Source organism: Phyllostomus hastatus, unplaced genomic scaffold, assembly GCF_019186645.2.
Source record: "Phyllostomus hastatus isolate PE091 unplaced genomic scaffold, TTU_PhHast_1.1 phas_scaffold_78, whole genome shotgun sequence".
NCBI lineage: Eukaryota > Metazoa > Chordata > Mammalia > Chiroptera > Phyllostomidae > Phyllostomus > Phyllostomus hastatus.
This window is the reverse complement of record NW_025334041.1, coordinates 111,293,145-111,312,968: the sequence shown is the minus strand read 5'-3', so window position 1 is coordinate 111,312,968 and position 19,824 is coordinate 111,293,145. Positions and strand designations below refer to the sequence as shown.

The following is a 19,824-nucleotide window of genomic DNA, read 5'->3' as shown; positions in this document are numbered from 1 at the left end:
GTTGATAGTTACTGTGACTTCAGAGGTTTTGCCAGTGGGCTCACTAATGCTTCACCCTTAATTAAACAGATTTACCCACCCGGTCCCAGGAGCAGCTGGGCAGCAGAAAATAAACTCTTCCTGATTTTTGGTTTCAGACTTGAACAAGCTGGTTGCAAAAGGAATTCAGAAGGCACAAGGGACACTTTCCCAGTTCTTTCTGTCAGCTTCCAGCCAGCAGTCAGCCCACTGGCCAGAAGTATTTCTCTAGCAGAAAAGTCTCATGGGCACCTCAAGAATAGGGGATACAGTGATGGGACAGAGAGAGGCTGTTAAAACAGAACAAACTTCCAGTTTTGAGATGAATAAGGTCTGAGGATCTTATGTATACACTGTCTATAGTTGATAACACCATTGTATAACTGAAATCTGCTAAGAGTAGAACTTCAATGTTCTCACCCCCCCAAAATCATGTCATATTATAAACTTTACATATCTTGCAATTTTGTCAATTTTACCTCAACAAAACTGAGAGGAAAGCGTAATTGGGAATAGGGCCTCCCCTCAACAACTCTGAAAACTTAAGTGTAAACTAAACAAGTATTAGTTATTGAGATAAGTGAAAAATAGAATCTCAATCACAGGAAAAGGAAGATTCTGATTTTTACACAGAGGGAAGAGAAAAATAGAATCCTCCAAATATTAGAACAATATACAAGTAAATCTTGGTACAGGGAATTCCTTATGGCTGTATCTTTATGTGCTCTTTGGGAGTAGCAAACAGCAATTATGTGGCAGAAAGACGTGTTTACAACTTGCTTTCAGGAAATTCCTAGAGATATGTTATAGGTACCAGAAGTCATTTAGCAACCATTTATTAATGCCTGCATTGTTCAAGAGAGTATGCTAGAACTGGGATATAATGCTAAATAAAACATAAATTATGCCTTGAAGCTCCCAAGCTCATGGTGAAAGCAGGTGTAGAAATAATTACAATGCAGTGAGCTAAAGGCTAGTAGCAATATATACAGAATGCTTTTAGAGTGATTGTGTTGACAGACTCCAGTAAGGTTCTGGAAAAAGGAAGAATTGGTTGTGTTGGATGGAGAATAGGGATTCTGTAGACTATCATTTGAAAATATTAGGCCTGAAGGAAGGGAACATTTTACTTGAGTTGAATGTGGCCCTCTACTAGGTTTCTCCAGCTAATCTCCAGCTGACCATAATCCAGCCACCACTATTGTAGTCCCAAGAATAATGTCCCTCCTCGTGGGCTGCATGGCTCTTCCACTTTAGCTCCACTAAAGACCTGAACCTTTAGATAAATATGTAATTAACTTAGCTTTTCAATGTATAGTGATTGTAGTTACTAATATTTGGAAACATAACTAAACCTTAAGGTATAAAAACAAGAAATTTAATGAAAGTAATAGCTCTGAGGTGTCCTCCTCATCACTTTTTCCTCACATGTAACATATTTTCCATCTGGCTTTTTCTCTTCCCTCTGTGCAAAAATCTGAATTTCTTTTCTTTTGATTATTCTCCTCTGCTTTATCTTCCACACCTGTCTTTTAACTTATTCAAAATACAGGATTAAAGTACGTTTTAAAGTATGCTTGTACTTATTGTAAAGCGTAGTCATTACAATTAAAGTGCTATGTTTGCTGTTTCTACGTTTTAAAATAGATTAATTGAATCCATAGTGTTACTATGAATAAATTCAGTTTGCTCTGTAATTGCTTTTCCATTGTGCCTATCCCCCATCCCACTTTCTTACCAAGATACCATAGTAATGCTGTGATAACAACTATTATATTTGATTTTTTTCTAACTGCAACAATGCTAGGAAGTCTTGCTAGTTCACACAGCACTTTCCATGCCCAAAGTCCCATACAACTAACCATAATATTTCACAAAGACCTAGTTTTTTGTTTTGTTTTGTTTTTTTTTAATGAAAATATATGCAAGTGTAGGGGTGTTACTAAGAATAGCATGGAAGGGATTTTTCATTCCTAAAATCTTTATTCTTTCATCTGACAATTCAGCTTTCCTTAATCTTAACTAGAGACCTAGGCGAATACATTCCCCTTTCAAGCCAGATTCTTGTCCCCATGGCTTTCCTAGAGAGAAATTTTCCAGTTGTATAACATAAATACACAAAAGCATGATCTTAGGAAAATAATAGATTGGAGGGGTGGTTACAAAAGAAGTCTTCTGTTTAGAAAGGATTTACTTCACAATGTTTTAAAAGTACATGTTTCCTTTAGTAATTTCCAAATTATTTGAATTTTTCAGAAATACATCTTCTAGGTAAATAAAATGATCTTTCCCCCCTTTGTCTGATCTAGATGAGAATATCGTAATGCTGCACCTCACAGCTCTCAGTCTGTTTGCCTCCATTATAATAGCAACTGGAAGAAGGGACCCCGGTCAGGAGAACAGGAGCTATCCTCAGTGCAACTACATCCCTCCACTGCAAGTATTTCCCATCTCTAAAGTAGGGTAGCAGATATGTCACTTGCTCTAGGTAAAAGAGAAAATGATAAGGAAGATGACTTTACATCATTGACTTTATGGAAAGAAAAAGATGATAAGGAGGACAAGTTTGAAGACGCCTATGAAATTATCCCTGCAGCAACAACAATGAATCTAATGTCTTCCCTGGAAGAATGCACAACTGGATTGTATTTATTTCTAAATAACAGATTCTCAGATGCTATAAATCTCATTCAGCCATGGTCGAAAAACAGCATTTACCACGCTCTAGTTTATAGTATCCTTATGGTTGTCAAAGCCGTTTTGACTTTTGATCCACAGGATATAGAGGTTGGGATGACTGCTACAAAGGATGCTTTGAGAACCTGTAACAATTTCCGAAGAAAAGCTAGGATGGTAAGTTTGTCTCGTCTAGTGAGTAAACATGGAATAAAGTCTGTCAAAGAAGAGGAACTGCATGCAGAAGTCTGCTATGCTGAGTGTTTGATCTTGAAGTCCGCTGTAACATTTATACAGGATGAGAGTATACTTGGTTTTCTTAAAAGTGGGCTCAGCCTTGGGTTAAGTCACCAAATATACAAAGACTGTCAACAAATATTAACACAGATACCTAACAAACAACAAAGCACAACCTACAGACACCTAGTTGGAGGAATAAAATTTGGTCTTGGAGCATTCAATTTGACGTTATCACTTGTGCCACCAAAGACACTTAAATTACTCGATCTTGTTGGATATTATGGTAATAAAGAGGTAGGCTTGTCTTTGCTTCATGAGAGTGCATCTGAATCCCATATAAATAACATCTTAAGTATTTTGACTCTACTCTTCTACTACAATTATATCTGTGTAGCTTTTGGTGTTGAAAAGGGTCACACTTCTACAATAGAGGACCTCTTCCTGATCTACCTCCAGAAATTTCCAAAGTGTGTCATACTTAATTTTTTTAATGCACGTTTTAATATGCTGAAAGGAAAATTTGAAAATGCACAGTTAATATTAGAGGAGTGCATTTTTATTCAGAATGAATGGAAGCAGCTTAATCACCTCTGTTACTGGGAACTCATGTGGTGCCACATTTTTCTGCAGGATTGGAAGCAGGCTTACCACTATGCCAATCAGTTATTCCAAAACAGCAAGTGGTCCAAAGCAATGTATTTATACAGTAAAGCTATGCTACTGGCTTTGCTTCCTTCTGGATTTGCTCAATCCATAAATGAGGACATGAACTCTCACTTTTTAAAAGTGGAGAGCCTAAGAATCAGATTTTTAGGAACTTCTGTGCCAGTAGAAAAGTTTGTTGCTGAGAAGGGTCGGCGCTACGGTACTACTACAGGCTGGTTTACAGCACAGCCCCTTCTGGAATTCGTTTATGCCTGGAGTGGTTTCCGAATCATGAGCAAAAAACTACAACTCATTTCCTGCTGGCTATCAATAATTAACAAAGGAGAAGACCTCTTACAAGAAAATCCAAATAAAGAGTATGGCACAGATGACATGAGTTTGCTAAATTTACTGAAAGGTCTATGTCTGAAATATTTAGGTGAATATTCGACGGCTGAGCAGTACTTCATTCGTGTCATTGAAAATGAGAAATTGTTAAAATATGACCACTATTTGGTGCCGTATACTTACTATGAACTGGGAATTCTGTACTATCTGAAAGGAGATTATGTCAGTGCAATAAGAAACCTAGACAACATAAAAAACTACAAAGACTATTCCATGGAAGCCCGATTACAGTTTAGGGCTCACATAGCTCTTGAACAAATAGCTAAAGAAAAATGATTTAGACTCAAAGTGTTGTTTTGTTTACTATGAGCGAAGTATTCTACAGCCAGCAAGGTAATTAACAGGTAGAAAATAATTTCTTTGTGGAAGAAATCCAAAAAGAGGCAGCTGCTGAGAATTTGGCTGGTAACAAGAAAGAAATTACTTTTCCCTCTTTCTTTCTTCGTATCTATAAAATGGAATATCTTAGACTGGCAAATGGAGTGATGTGCATTCTTGAAAAAGAAAAGGCAAATGATGTACATTATGAAAGATACTTTCTTAGTTATTAATTTATTAATCATGTTAAACATTTTCAAAAACTCAAAAATATTTCTTAACACCTCATTAGATAATGTTTACAGCTCGTAAATAAAATAGGGAAAGTAGCTACACTAGGAATCTCAGTGCCCTGTAAATGTTTTTATTTAACTAGTAAGAGAAGGAAAAAAGTTTGTCTTGCTGACATTTCAAAACAATGACGAACTGAAGAGCACAGACTCTGAATGGCTTTCCCTTACAGTAATTTTTATTGGCTTTTGTACAAGAGAGATACTCCCCCTGTGTGCTCAGTGGTATATTTCACCTTTTTTCATTAGGAAGCTCAAATATGGGGCTATATATAACTTACTGGAAGACAGAAAAAAAAGAGACCTCCCCCCCCCACACACACAATAAAACCCTTTGAAGATAATTGGAGGAAGCCAACAGCACAAATGCATTGGGTAGAAAAAAAGACAAGATGAGGCCATTGGAGGGAGAGTTTAGTTACCACTAGCCATCCCTTTAAAAAAAAAAGATTTTATTTATTTTTAGAGAGAGGGGAAGGTGGGGAGAAAGAAAGAAACATTGATGTGAGAGAGAAACATTGACTGGTTGCCTCTCATGAGCACCTGACTGGGGACCATACCTGCAACCTAGACGTGTGCCCTGACCGGGGTTCTACCCAGCGCCCTACTCTGTAGGACGAGCCCCAACAAACTGTCAGGGGTAGCCCTCCCTTTAGCTGCCCTCCCTGTAGCTGCCGTCTCTAGGGTGTAATTCCTATTAAGACCAGCTCTTTAATATAATTAAACCACTTGCATCTATCCTGTGTCATCGTTAGCAGGCTAATCTGAGAGCAAATAGCAGCTGTAAGCATGAGGCCTGGTATTGTTTTACTCACCTTAGGGATGAAATCAGTCCCTAGTTTTTAGAACATTAAGTCTGGCTAAGTGTACCTTCTGTGCAGTAGTCACCCATGGAAAAAGAAGTAGCTGGGAAAGTTTGCCTTGCTAAAACACATGAGTGAAACACATTATCTTAATGCTTGGGTGTCCAAACAACCCACTGGAGCACATCGTGGGATTGTATTTCAGACTTAGAAATGCTTAGGTTGAAAAACATTATTAAAAACAGACTTTTGCACCCTGGCTGGTGTGGCTCAGTGGATTGAGTGCCAGCCTGCAAACCAAAGGGTTGCTGGTTCAATTCCTAGTCAGGGAACATGCCTGGGTTGCAATCCAAGTCCCAGTGGGGGGTACACGAGAGACAACCGTACATTGATGTTTCTCTCCCTCTCTTGCTCTCTCCCTTCCCCTCCGTCTAAAAATAAGTAAATAAAGTCTTTTTTTTTAAGATTTTATTTATTTATAGAGAGTATTTTTAGAAAGGGAAGGGAGGGAGATAGCTAGAGAGAGAGAGAGAAACATCAATGTGCAGTTGCTGGGGGTTCTGGCCTGCAACCCAGGAATGTACCCTGGCTGGGAATCGAACCTGGGACACTTTGGTTCCCAGCCTGCGCTCAATCCACTGAGCTACACCAGCCAGGACCAATAAAGTCTTTTTTTTTTTTTTAATATTTTATATGCTTCAGTCTACTGGAGTCACTATTCTTTTTTTTTTTAAGATTTTATTTATTTATTTTTAGAGAGGGAAGGGAGGGAGATAGAGATAGTGAGAGAGAAACATCAATGTGAGGTTGCTGGGGGTTATAGCCTGCAACCCAGGCATGTACCCTGGTTGGGAATCGAACCTGCGACACTTTGGTTCGCAGCCTGCGCTCAGTCCACTGAGCTATGCCAGCCAGGGCTTAAATAAGGTCTTTAAAAACCAAAAAACAGCCCTGGCTGGCGTAGCTCAGTGGATTGAGTGCGGGCTGGGAACCAAAGTGTCCCAGGTTCGATTCCCAGTCAGGGTACATTCCTGGGTTGCAGGCCATGACCCCCAGCAACTGCGCATTGATGTTTCTCTCTCTCTCTCTCTCTCTCTCTCTCTCTCTCTCTCTCTCTCCCCCCCTTCCCTCTCTAAAATGAATAAATAAAATCTTTAAAAAATATATATATAAAAAAAAACAAAAACAAAAAAAACCCAAAAAACAGACTTTTGCCCTGGCTGGTATGGCTCAGTGGATTGAGTGTCGGCCTGTAATCTGAAAGGTTGCCAGTTCAATTCCCAGTCAGGCACATGCCTGGGTTGTGGGGTCAGGGGCCCAGCTGGAGGCTTGCAGGAAGCAACAAGTCATTGTTTCTTTTGTACATTGATGTTTCTCTCCCTCCAACCTTATCCTCCTCTAAAAATAAATAACATTCCCTGGCTGGCGTAGCTCAGTGGATTGAGCGATGACACAGGAAAGTGTCACAGGTTCGATTCCCAGTCAGGGCACATGCCTGGGTTGCAGGCCATGACCCCCAGCAACTTCACATTGATGTTTCTCTCTCTCTCTCTCTTTCTCCCACCCTTCCCTCTCTAAAAGTAAATAAATGAAAATTTTTAAAATAAATAAATGACATTCTTTAAAAAAATAAGACTTTCAGGTGCACAACCATACTGGAGTTATTTGCCATTATTTAATAATGATGGTGCTATATATCCTCTCTTAACAGAGGGCAGGCCCTGGCCTGACTGCCTGGATTTGTATTCTAGCACTGTCACCCACTAGCTGTGTGACCTTGGACCTCCGTGCCTCTCAGTTTCCTTAGCTGTGAAGTTGGGATAATAATAGTTCCTATGTCATGGTTTTCCTATGTTAATTGAGACTGAGTTAATATACACTTACTATCACTACTACTAGTAATAATATTTTGTTCTTTAGGAAAGAGGATGTAAATTACTTTCTTGGAAAAGGCAAAGGTTCCTTTGTTACCTGCTTTGCCAGTCTAAAATTTGATCTTTTAATTGGCTTTTTCTGTTTTTAGTGTATCTTGGTCACTTATGAAATTAGTAACTCTGCCTAAATTATGATTTTGTGCTTTGTTCTAGTTTCTAACAATGAATAGCCAATTTATTAATTGGTTAAACAAATATATGTTGAATGCCTACTATATGCAGGCACTGAGCAGGATCCTGAGGATATAAAGATAAAGCATGTTCTCTCTCCTGAGGACTTTATTAGGGAGACAAGTTAGAAAAAGATTTTGCTGGGGGTAGAAACACTTAAAGCAGTTGCTTTAACAGACAGGAGTTTATTTGTCCCAAACAAAAGAAATCTGATGGTAGGTAGTTCAGGTCTGGTCTGGCTCTTTTTATCTTGTGTTTTTCTGCTTGGCATATAGGCCTTCTTATGCATATTTCCTCAGGGTACAAAGAGGCTGTCTCACATACAGGCCTTATGTCCAAGCCAGGCAGGCTTGAGGAGAAATGGTTAAGGGACAAAAAAGGCTTTCTCTTTCTTGGGAGGTTTTGCCTTTTTATTTCAGAAGAGATGGCCTTCCTAAGAACATCCATGTATATATCTATGGCCTGAAATAGCCCTATGGCTACTTCTACCTACAAAGGAAGCTGAGAATCAGAGGGGTACAGTTAAAGGAGACAAGGTAACAATGAGATCAAGGAATCACCTGGAAAAAAAAACTCTGCAGATCTAACATCTTGTCAATCTTGTGGTTGACATTTCCTTGGTGAAATTGCTACCCACAGCCCAGGTTCTGGCCTTTACCAAGCCCACAGGTTGACTAGACACAATTGAGGCTGATTTTCTCCAAAGTCACTATAGATTAAGGTATAATTTACTTTATTTATTTATTTATTTATTTATTTATTTATAGCAGGGATTATTCCAGCATTGCAAACTCAATTTCCTATAGGGGTCAGGGAAGCAATATAAACATGAAAGAGCCAAGTGCAAAACAGTAAACGTGGGAACTAGTTGTGAAGAAGAGAGAGCACACCTATCTAAAAGCCCACACATTGTAAAGAAATTTAACACTGCAGACACAAACCTCACTGCATGTCCTGATATGACCCTTGGCCCCTAGTCTGTGACTTCTGGTCTATTCCTTTCTATTGACTAGGAAGTGCTCATGTTTCTGTGTCAAGAATTATCTCTCCTGATAAATCATGTACCTAGAAAACCAGGAAGGAGTCACAGGCAGCATGGTGAGAGGCAGCACAGAATCAAAATACAGAGAGACCGATATACCTTCAGGAGCATCTGTTCCAGGCCAGGGTGAGATATAATGAAGTAACCACTCACTGCATGGATACATCTCTGGAAAGTCTCTGTCTTCCAGACTCAGAGTCTCTGAGATGTATCTCTCATTCCTTTGCTTGCTCACCTCCTCTTATGCCTTCTGCTGTCAACCCTGAGCTACTGAATGTCTCAGCAGGGTTCAGTACAATTAAGTTTTCATCTACTAAAATACCATCCCATTCCAGCCCTGCTTCCAGAAAATGCAACCAGATCACTTAGTTTGGAATTTCCAGTCATCTCCACTGAAAGGATAAAGTCAGCTCCATTTGCTATGGGGGCACCCTTTGCCTAGGAGGCCTGTGACCTTGTTAAACACAACTGCTATTCTTCTAAGCTTATGTCCCCAGGGCTGGAATGTACTGGAAAGCAAAAACAGAACTAACTTCCCTATAGCCACAGGCAGAAGGTAACATAAGAACAAACTGCAGCTTCCTGTTACAAGGCCCCAACAGCCCAGGGGCCACACAACAGCAACCCCCCACCCTTTTTATTAATCCAGTTGTAATCCAATAAAAGCTCAAAGCCCCCACCCCTCAATGCTGGTGGATCTCCCCACTGCATGCCCGTCTCTTTTCTTGGAAAGTGAATAAAGAGTACTCTCCACTTCCTTCTCTTTGTGAATTCTTTCACAGCCCACGTTACTGAGCACCCTAACACCCACCTTCTTTGGTTACCCACATTACAGATGATCTCTCTGTGCAGATGAATCACAGATCTAATCACATCCATTTTATTTAACGTTTAGGGTTAGTTTATCAGAGCTTGGAGAGGGTACCTCAGTGTTGCCTCCTGTGCCATAAACACAGAGCGCTATTGAAACATTTTTTACTCCGTGGAGAAATTTTCTTATTTAATGTAGTAAATATAATAACTATTTGGAGGCCTGATAGCCTGAAAAATGAAGAGGAAGACAAGGGGTTAGGCAGGAAGAAATGAACAAAGAAAATTTCTGTGAAAGACCTAGTATCAAAGGCCTTCTCAACATGCCCTTGCCCCAATCAATCACTAAATCCTGTTGATTTCTGCTTTGAAATTTTTGTTGAATCTACTTCATTTTTTTTCTTTTTCATTTCCACTGCTATCAGCTTAGGTGGGGACTTGATTATTTCCTGTCTGAACCACTGCACTAATTTTTGGGAACTCAGTAGTAGACTTCCTTTTTTGTTCCAAGACAATTCCAGGGAAAAATAAAAATGGTTAACTTTATTTTTTTTTCAAATCAACATAAAATTATGTAACATCTGTATTCTTACCACTGAGCTTGATTACCTCATTGAATAATAGGAATGCAATGAAGAAGGCCCTGGTGATGCGGCTCAATGGATTGAGTGCCAGACTATGAAGCAAAGGGCCACCGGTTCAATTCCCAGTCAGGGCACATGCCTGGGTTGCAGGCCAGGTCCACAGTAGGGCTTACAAGAGGCCATACATTGATGTTTCTCTCCTTCCCTTTCTCCCACCTTTCCCCTCTCTCATAAAAAAAAATTCAATCTTAGAAGAAAAAAAGGCACTGATTTGTAGCCATAAAGATGTTACCTGAGCATATTTAACAGGCAATGTACACAGTAGCAGTTTTGTAAATTTTCACACATTAGTTTAGTATGTTGGAGTTCACAAAGTCTGTTCAAAGCATTTTCATCCTAGGAAAACAATCCTATCTTCATTCTGCTGCTAGGGAAATTAATCTTCCCTCTCTGAGGTGGTAAAATCTCCCCTCTGGGCAGGTCTGAGGAGGGCAGATAACTCATTCATTTGGAGATACTGCCTCCCATAAACTGGATTTCCATTTGGAAAGTGGTTCTGGATTTTTCCCCCTCTAATCCCACTGCTTTGTTGTGTAGAGAGGCTACACTTTATGTAAAGTTTCAAGCTGTGTAGGCTCCACACTTCCCTATTTTCCCCATATCCAGTTTCTCTGTATCCTTTCTAATATGCCAATTTCATCATGTCATTCCATCACTCAAATTTTTCACATTCTCTTTTGGTTTATTTATTCATTCATAAAATGAGTTAATGTTTGGAAGTTCTTAAAGTAATGCCTGGCACATATTGGGTGCTATATTACTGATTAAGATATAAAAATTCAGCCCTGGCTGGCGTAGCTCAGTGGATTGAGCACGGGCTGCGAACCAAAGCATCACAGATTCAATTCCCAGTCAGGGCACATGCCTGGGTTGCAGGCCACGGCCTCCAGTAACTGCACATTGATGTTTCTCTCTCTGTCTCTTTCTCCCTCCCTTCCCTCTCTGAAAGTAAATAAATAAAGTCTTTAAAAAAATCTTTAAAGAAAAAGGTATAAAAATTCAGCCCTAGTTTGTGTGACTCAGTGGGTTGGGCATTGGCTTGCAAACTGAAAGGTCTCAGGTTTGATCCCCAGTCAGAGCACATGCTTTGGTTGTGAGCCAGGTCCCCAGCTGGGGGCATGTGAGAGGCAACCAATTGATATTTCTCTCTCTCATCAATGTTTCTCTCCCTGCCTTTCTCCCTCCCTTTCTCTCTCTCTAAAAGCAAATAAAATCTTTGAAAGAAAAAAATGATATAAAAATTCAATTCAAATTGAGTACCACTTACAAATACCAGGCAATGCTCTAGAGGTGGGGTACATGGTAGTAAGTAAAACAGACATGGCTCCTGCCGTTAGAGGGTATACAGGGCTTACTAAGTGACCGTGTGTGTCTTAGTCCTGAGAATTTAGAGCTGGGAGAATCTTGGGTCATCTAGTCCCACATTTTTACTTACAGATAAGAAAACTGAAATCTAAGATGGCAAATAAATGAATTCCAAAGTCCTAAAGCTCATATGAGCACAGTCAGTGGTGTGTAGGAACCAGTTCAAACTGGGTCAAAAGAACGTACTGTTAAATTTCATAAATTTTTGGAGCCTGCTGTTAAATCATCGGTACCTTCAAATCAGTCACGGTGGGAATCTTACACCATAGAAATCAGTAAATTATTGCCTATAAATCAAATTCAAGCTCTGGTCAGTGGCTCAGTTGCAGCATCCAACCAACTGGTTTGATCCCCAGTCAGAGGGCAAGGAAGAATTGACCAATGAACTCTTTCCCCAACCCTTCCCATTTACTGTCTCCTCTAGGTAGAATGATGGCTTACTTGCTTACAAGTGCAAGGAGACATCAACTCCCCAGAGACAAGATGCTTTTTAAATTAGGTTTTGAACTCCTAGTTCTTAATAGAAAGTATAGAATGTACAGATACCCAATATATGTTTGATGAATAAAATGGACATAAAAAAATAGATGCTTCTAGTGGGTTCTATTTGTTGAATAAGTGAAAAAGCCAGAATATTAAAAGTCTCTGGCCAAAATGACAGGGGCTACTTTTTTTCTGATCTCACCTTGCATAAAAATACAGTAAATTACCACCCCATCCCCACTTCATTTTTTTACCTACTTTTAAGACTACCCAACAGTATGAATTGAAATTTGTCATAGTTCAGTCCGGGCAGGCCAGGTTTATATTTGCACCTGATAAAGAACAGTGAACAATATAAGACTGTTGACAGTTTTGAAACTTTGTATTGTTTTCAGGGCACTTAAGAAATTTTTCTTTTAAAAATGTTTCTTACTAAAGTTAAACTAAATGTACTCCAAAATCTAAAATAAGCAATTTTGGTATTGGCAGAGGAAAGGGTAAGTGTGTGTGTGTGTGTGTGTGAGTGAAGGTTTGAGGGGAAGGCAGACCTTAGGAAGGAGTTGGAGGAAGAGGGACTGGGGAGAGAGGGAGAATTGAGAATGTGAGAGAAGAGACACCAACTGGTATGAAGGACACACTGGGGGGCCAAGGGTAGGGATTGTCTGAGGAAAGGAAGTGGCACCATCTCATCTCAGTGATGAGGGGTTTCAGGAGTCTTTCTGAGAACTTGTGTTAGGGAATTTGCAATCTGCTGAGAATGAGCCTTTAGTTTAGTCAGGAGACTAAAGGGAGAGGGGAGAGAGAGAAGGGAGGGAAATTGTTCAGGCTCATCCTCATCACTTTATTTTTTTCTTTTAAAGGTTTTATTTATTTATTTTTAAAGAGAGGGGAAGGGAGTGAGAAAGAGGAGAGAAACATCATTGTGTGGTTGCCTCTCACATGGCCCTGACCAGAGACCTGGCCTGCAACCCAGGCATGTGCCCTGACTGGGAATTGAACGGTGACCCTTTGGTTCACAGCCCACACTCAATCCACTGAGCTACATAACCAGCCAGGGCTCATCCTCATCACTTTAGAAGGGTAACAAGCTAAGCTTGAGGCTAGTTTATACTTGTAAAATTTTACAAGTATATACATATGCTTGTAAAGTATATATAATAATATAATATATTATTACATTATAATATATTATATATACTTGTTATATATAATCAAAGGCAGAAGTCTTTCATTGTGCAGTATAGATAGGTTTAAAATGTAAATGACCAGTTGTTACAAAATGACTGGATTTTTGTGAGGTCAGTTTTCCTTTACTCTGTAATACTAATTGGTATTTAAGTTAGCTCTTTGTAGGTTTAACTGACAAAATCTGATTTAATCCACTAAGGCCACATTAATATAATCAATCCATCATTCAACGAGTGGAGGTTGTGGGAAGGATTTTTTTTTTTTAAATGATAACAATAAGAAACAGGATTATATGGAACTCAAATCCCAAATCGTAAGGGAAAAGCTGTTTCATTTTCAGTGTTTTCTACATTATGTGTTTTGTAAATCTCCCTTGGTATTCACATTTACAGGGACTCAACATTTACCACCTTGTATCATTTTTCAAGATCACAATGTAGAAAAAATTCTGGACCATGCCAGGAGCAGGCCAGACCAAGCACATGACCAGAAACCTGTGGTGGGAAGGAATCTTTTGCACTTTTCCACTTGCGAGGGGGATGTTCATAACGAGTCTTCGACTAGGTGGAATTCAACCCAACCCCGAGCTTCTCTCCCCAGTTTCCACACCTCCTGCAGGAGTGGATCCAGGGCGCATCCTACAGGACCAGGCACTGTAATTGCTTTAACAGGCCAAACAAACAAGAAGTACCTTGGCTCTGTCGCTCTCCTCCAAGGCACTGTCACCACACACTTCCAGAGCTTTAGGCTTTACCTAGAGGTTTCGTGTGCTTTGAATCCATGGCAAAAGTGGAATTCCATTTCTACTGCCAACGAGGACCTGGCACAAGCATTTCCCTCTTTAAAAAAATATTTTTTTGAAATGCCCACCGTGGCAGCGGAGAGGGTTGGTCCCAGCGAAGAAAAAAGCTTATCGTTATCACAGAAAAACGTCAGCCCCAGCCCAGTCCCGCCTGTAAGACGCCAGGGCTCGCGACTCCCAGACCCCTAGGTTTTTGACTAAGGCCAAAGACTACAAAAACGGAATTCTGGGGGAAGGAAGTGACGCCATGGCGCAAAGCATGCTGGACGCAGGCGGGCTCTACTTGAGAACCGATTCCTTCCTCACAACGTGGTTGCTGAGTCCGAGGTGCTGCTAGCAGTTATAACTGGTACTTTTCCCGTTTGTGAGGATGAAACGCTAAGTACCACTCGGTTTGAGCGCGGCTCAGAGTACCATGCGGCTGCAGGCTAAGCCAAGAAGTCAGATCTAGGGCCGTAGCTGCTGCTTCTTCGTTTTTACATCCTCCAAACTGTAAGAGGACACAGCGACAAATCCGGGGGGGCGGACCTCTACCTGGAGGTAGAGCCAAAGAGCGAGTGGGTGGTATCTGAGTTTTCCTTTAAAGTTTTTGGTGTGAAGTGAGCTGCTTGGGTCGCAGGAGAGCACAGTTTACGGGTTTGAGCAGACCCGAGTTCAAAGCCAGCAGGAAGGCGATCTGGAATGGGCTTAGGGTGGAATTGAGGCATGCCAGATGAGTTACCGCAGACAGCGCCCCAGGGCGACGCGGTGTCGGGCCCCTTCGCTTTCAGACTGAATAATAAATACTGTGTTAACTAATTTTCTGATATGGAACTTGAGGCAAATCACAGATGATTTTCTAGGATGGAGATTAGGGGTAAGACACTTGCTTGGGTGGAACATATATATTAACCCAAAGTGGTGGTGGTTTTAAATCTCGTCAGATGGCAGCCATGAATGAATGGATGAAGAAAGGTCCCTTAGAATGGCAAGATTACATTTACAAGGAAGTCAGAGTGACAGCAAGTGAGAAGGAGTATAAAGGATGGGTTTTAACCACGGACCCAGTCTCTGCCAAGTGAGTATGGGTCCTGCTTCCCTGAAATCACGACACCCTTTTGTGCTGCCTCTATGCTATATCCAAACTCCAAAGGCAGATAATGAAAAGCTACCGTAATTATTCCTGTACAAGAATTTTATTGCCTTGGAATCTAACTGCTCTAACCATGGAGTATGTTATCAGACCAAAGAAGTTTGTAGAAATGAGACATTTCTTGAATATATTTTATGGGGAAATTTCAAACATACACCAATGTAAAGAGAATAATGGTATAGCAGACAGTATCTTACCCCTCCTTCCATATATTTTAAAGCCAATTGCAGGCATATTATTTTATTCATAAATGCTTCAGTATATCTCTTGGTAGACAGAATCTCTAATACATATAGGCACAATATTATAACACCTAACAAAAGAAATAAGAATTTTAATATTAGTTAAATCCTAGTGTGAGTTCAGATTTGCCTGGTGGTCTCAAAAGTATCTTTTTATATTGGTTTATTAATTTAGTTGGTATGTCTCTTAAGTATCTTACTCTATAACTCTGCACTTTCTTTTTTTTTAGTTTTCCAACTCCCTTATTTGTTGAAGAAATGGAGTCGTTTGTCTGATAGAACTGAACACACTCTGATTAGAGTTTCCAAGGCAGGGACCTGGAAATCCCTTTAACAAAGCTACTCTGGTGATTAGAATTGAACACATTCTGGATTGAGTTTATCGCATCATCATGATGTAGTTTAACATGTTTTTATCCTCTGTATTTCCTACAAACTGATATTCATATCTAGAGGTTTGATTAGAATCAGATTTATTTTTGCAAGACTACTTTAAAGGTGATGATATGTGTATGCACACACACACTTTTTATTTTGGAGTAGTTTTAAGATTTCCAGAGCAAAGCAAGCACAGAGAATACCCATGTACCCAGCTTCCCTAATGTTAGCATCTTGTCAGTACTAAACATTTACGTTAACTCAGTGGTAATCATTTGGATCTTTTACTGGTTTTTCCACTGATGACCTTTTTCTGTTCCAGGATCCAATTAGGAACCCATATTACATTTAACCATGTCTCCTTAGTCTCTTCCCATCTATGATGGTTTTTCAGTCTTTCCTTGTTTTTTACAACTTTGATTCATTTGAAGAGTACCAGTGAGGTACTTTGTAGAATGTCTCTCAATTTGGGTTTGTATGATGTTTTCTCATTAGTAGACTCTGGTTTGGGGAAGAGTACCGCAGAAGTGATAATCCTTTCACATCATATCACATATTGTATTTTATTTAGAATTTTTGCATTTGTATTTGTGAGATTAGCCTGTGGTTTTATTTTTTAAATTAATTAGTTTTTTAAAAAAATATTTATTTTTGCCCTGGCTGGCGTAGCTCAGTGGATTGAGCACGGGCTGCGAACCAAAGTGTCGCAGGTTCGATTCCCAGTCACGGTACATGCTTGGGTTGCAGGCCATGACCCCCAGAAACTGCACATTGATGTTTCTCTCTCTCTCTTTCTCCCTCCCTTCCCTCTCTAAAAATAAAAAATAAATAAAGTCTTTATTTAAAAAAAGGCAGATTCATTTAAAAAAATATTTTTTAGAGAGAGGGGAAGGGAAGGAGAGAGGGAAACATCAATGTGTGGTTCTCTCGAGCACCCCCTACTGGGGACCTGGGCCACAACCCAGGCTTGTAACCTGACTGGGAATCGAACCAGTGGTCCTTTGCAGTCTGGTGCTCAATCCACTGAGCCACACGAGCCAGGACAAAGGCATTCATAACTCTTTAAGTAATGCTTTCGCTGCTTCCCACAATGATTAGCTTTAGGCTGGACACAAAGTTTACAGATTTAGGACCCTCAATGAATGCTGAACCAGTGAAAACATCTGGTGGTGAGAGGATTACTTTTAAATAGGTACTAGCATTCCCTATTATTCTAATGACCTGCCCGGTTGATGAGGCCTCTCATTCCAATGCTTCTGCCATAGTTTTATGGACCTTTAGGCTTTTCTTTTGCAAATCTGCTCTGAACTTACTTTTCCTCCAAAGTATCGTCCTTGTGAACTTCCTTGAAGATGGCAGCATGTCTGTGACCGGCATTATGGGACATGCTGTGCAGACTGTTGAAACTGTGAATGAAGGGGACCATTGGGTAAGAGAGAAGCTGATGCATTTGTTCCTGTCTGGAGACTGCACGGCATACAGTTCTGAGGATCTGGAAAAGAGAAAGAACAACCTAAAGAAATGGCTTGAGAAGAACCACATCCCTGTCACTGAACAGGGAGATTCATCAAGAGCTCTCTGTGTGGCTGGGGTCCTGACTATAGACCCACCATATGGTCCAGAAAACTGCAGCAGTTCTAATGAGATTATCCTGTCCCGTGTTCAGGATCTTATTCAAGGATATCTTACAGCGTCCCAGTGAGAGGCCAAGAACTATGGACGCACTGATCTGAGACTTCCTTTTTGTCCTTCGTAAAATGTTTTGAATGTTAAGGCCATCATAATACAGGACTTTAAAGGCACACACCTGTGTGTGTGTGAGTTTTAATTTATAGTTTTGGTAAAACCAAAGATGTGGATTATGAGTGCTAACAAATAAGTGAGCTGTGACAAGGATAACATCATGTGCAACAAAATTAGCACAGGGACATCAGAATTGTCTTTTGATGGGGCTAGACTTCCATTTTTGTTAGGCAAGAAATGTATTTATAAAATGTATTAAGTCACTTGCACTGACTGTATGTGTCTCTTTAAGTTTCTATTTTTATTTTTTGGTGTAATGATCAAACTTGAAACTTGAAAGTTTTGGCTATTGTTAAATATCTCAACCTATAAGCTTTATAACTCTCAAAGCCTTTCAAGTGAGAAAAGGCTGGTGTCTCCAAGGGAAAACGTTAAATGTGATGAGTATTCTGCAGCTGAACCCAGCAGTTTCTTGGCTTGGTGGAGTACACCCAGGCTTCTGACTCGGGCTGCTTTCTGCGTGGAGTCCCCACACCCTAGGGTAGGCTTCACGGAGCGGGGAGAGTACAGGAAGTGTGCTTTGCTCCACCTGACCCGTGGAAGCCAGTCAGGGTCAGGACTCTAGGTGTCTGACCAAGAAAGTCACCTCAGATTATTAGTTTTGGGGTTTTGTTTAAGGGCATGTCTAGAATGCTGCAAGGTTAGGTTAGAACCCCGAGGCCCTAACTCGCTAGGACAAGGGTCAACAAATTGTGGGCCCTTGGGACAAATCCAGCCTGCTGCCTCCATTTGTTTAGTTTTATGGGAACACACAGACTAGTTTATGTTTTATGTACAGCTGCTTCTGAGCCATTGGCAGAGTTGAGTATTGGGAAAGAAATGATGTGGCTTACATATTTAAGAAAAATATGGCCCTTCACAGGGTCCTTCCCTCACAACTTTAAAGTTCCACAATCCTCTGAGTGAAATTCAGTGCATAGCCTTTTTCCTTGTGACCCTGGAATGTCTGCAAAGCAAATAGGGGAAGGGGAATAAAATTAAATTTAGCATGGGAACAATGCTGACAAAATGAGGGCTTGAGTAAACCATCTAGGAAATTATTCCCAGTATCATTCAGGCTTGGTCCTTGGCCCAGGGACAGGTGCCTGGGTGTCGGTGGATTTATTGCTGCCTGGCTTAATGAGCTGGGGACAGAGACTGTTTCTCGGCAACTGAGTCTTCTGATTGTTAAACAATTTGCCCGTCTGCTGAAGCGGGTGAGTGATCTGGCTCAGCCTGGGAAACCAGCCTGCTTAGGGAGTTGCCCCAGCCCCTGGGGCTAAGATTCTCCCCCAGGAGTCTAACTAAACTTTTCAGATGCATCGTCTGGATCCAGAGGCCAAGGAGATTCCACCCCAAAGTTGGCTCTGCTCCCTGCCAGCTGGAGGCAGTAGCCAGGGCAGTCTCTGAACACACTGGGTATCCAGAACACTTCAAAGGTGGTTAGGATTTTCACCAGGTACTTTTTGGTTCACTTGGAGCAAAGCTTCCAACATTTGCACCGATTTGTTGCTATCCCATTGTTCACCTGATTTCCTTAAATGTCTTCACCTTTTCCTAAAAAAGTTATTGCTGAAATAGTTTTTTTCCATGAATTGTTTTTAAAAAATTGTTAGTGAGAAATTTAAAACATTTACAATCATTGTATTTGATGACAACTGCTGAAACTTTCATGATGCCTTAAAGAAGATTCTAGAATGCTAGAGTCAGAGGTAGGGGTTACTATAATTCATGCTTACATTTTGGGAGAAATCAGAGCAGTGAAGGACACTATAGTTACATATACTTAATCGCTTCTACTGCCAAGTCCAAGTGTGTTTTTTTAAACCACTTTATTGAGATATAATTAACATAAATGGCTCTACGTATTAAATGTATACAACGTGGTAGGTTGGAGAAACTATCACAGTGTTTGCCATAAGCATACCCATCACCTCCATAAATTTTCTCCTGCCACCTTTATTACACAATTGGGTTTCATTGTTCAAATAAAATTAAAGGATTTTTCTTTTATTAAAAATTATTCTAGTACCAACACATGCTTTATATTTTGTATATTTAAAAAAATTTTTTTTTAAAGTTTTATTTTTAGAGAGAGGAAGAGAGAAACTTCAATGTGTGGTTGCCCCTTGTGTGCCCCCTACTGGAGACCGGGCCTGAAACTCAGGCATGTGCCCTGACTGGGAATAGAACTGGCGGCCCTTTGGTTCGCAGACCACCACTTATTCCACTAAGCCATACCAGCCAGGGCTATATTTTGTATATTACTTTCTAATCCTTTAAAAGTTTTTACATAATTATAATCAATGAATTATTTTTAATGTTTTCATAATTATAATATTTAAGACAATATTCTATATTGTGTTGATAAACCATGCTTTATACACATTCCTCTAAATTTTGACATGTTGACCTTTTTGCTATCACAGATTATGTTACAAGTATATCTTCAT

At 40.1% G+C, this 19,824-nt stretch overlaps 2 protein-coding genes across 3 annotated transcripts; both read left to right on the top strand.

Annotated features, from left to right (window-relative positions):
* The first annotated feature begins 2,490 nt into the window (after positions 1-2,490).
* On the top strand, positions 2,491-4,263 carry LOC123812009 (tetratricopeptide repeat protein 39B-like). The gene has a single exon (XM_045828592.1). It carries the CDS (start codon positions 2,491-2,493, stop codon positions 4,261-4,263), a length of 1,773 nt encoding a protein of 590 aa, XP_045684548.1.
* A 9,825-nt stretch (positions 4,264-14,088) lies between these two features.
* Positions 14,089-19,373, top strand: GEMIN6 (gem nuclear organelle associated protein 6). 2 transcript variants are annotated; one of them, XM_045826942.1, is made up of 3 exons: positions 14,089-14,186; positions 14,761-14,894; positions 16,916-19,373. In XM_045826942.1, the coding sequence occupies exons 2-3, from the start codon at positions 14,761-14,763 to the stop codon at positions 17,289-17,291; spliced, it is 510 nt and encodes a 169-aa protein (XP_045682898.1). In that variant the 5' UTR covers positions 14,089-14,186; the 3' UTR covers positions 17,292-19,373. The 2 variants fall into 2 exon arrangements, with proteins under 2 accessions (XP_045682898.1, XP_045682897.1); XM_045826941.1 differs by having other exon boundaries at positions 14,125-14,329.
* Positions 19,374-19,824: the final 451 nt, after the last annotated feature.

Bases quoted from the DNA above. Each gene is read 5' to 3' on its own strand.
- LOC123812009 (XM_045828592.1), top strand. From the start codon at position 2,491: ATGTCACTTGCTCTAGGTAAAAGAGAAAATGATAAGGAAGATGACTTT.
- GEMIN6 (XM_045826942.1), top strand. From the start codon at position 14,761: ATGGCAGCCATGAATGAATGGATGAAGAAAGGTCCCTTAGAATGGCAA. The intron at 14,895-16,915 runs GTGAGTATGGGT...TTTCCTCCAAAG, and splicing joins ACGGACCCAGTCTCTGCCAA to TATCGTCCTTGTGAACTTCC.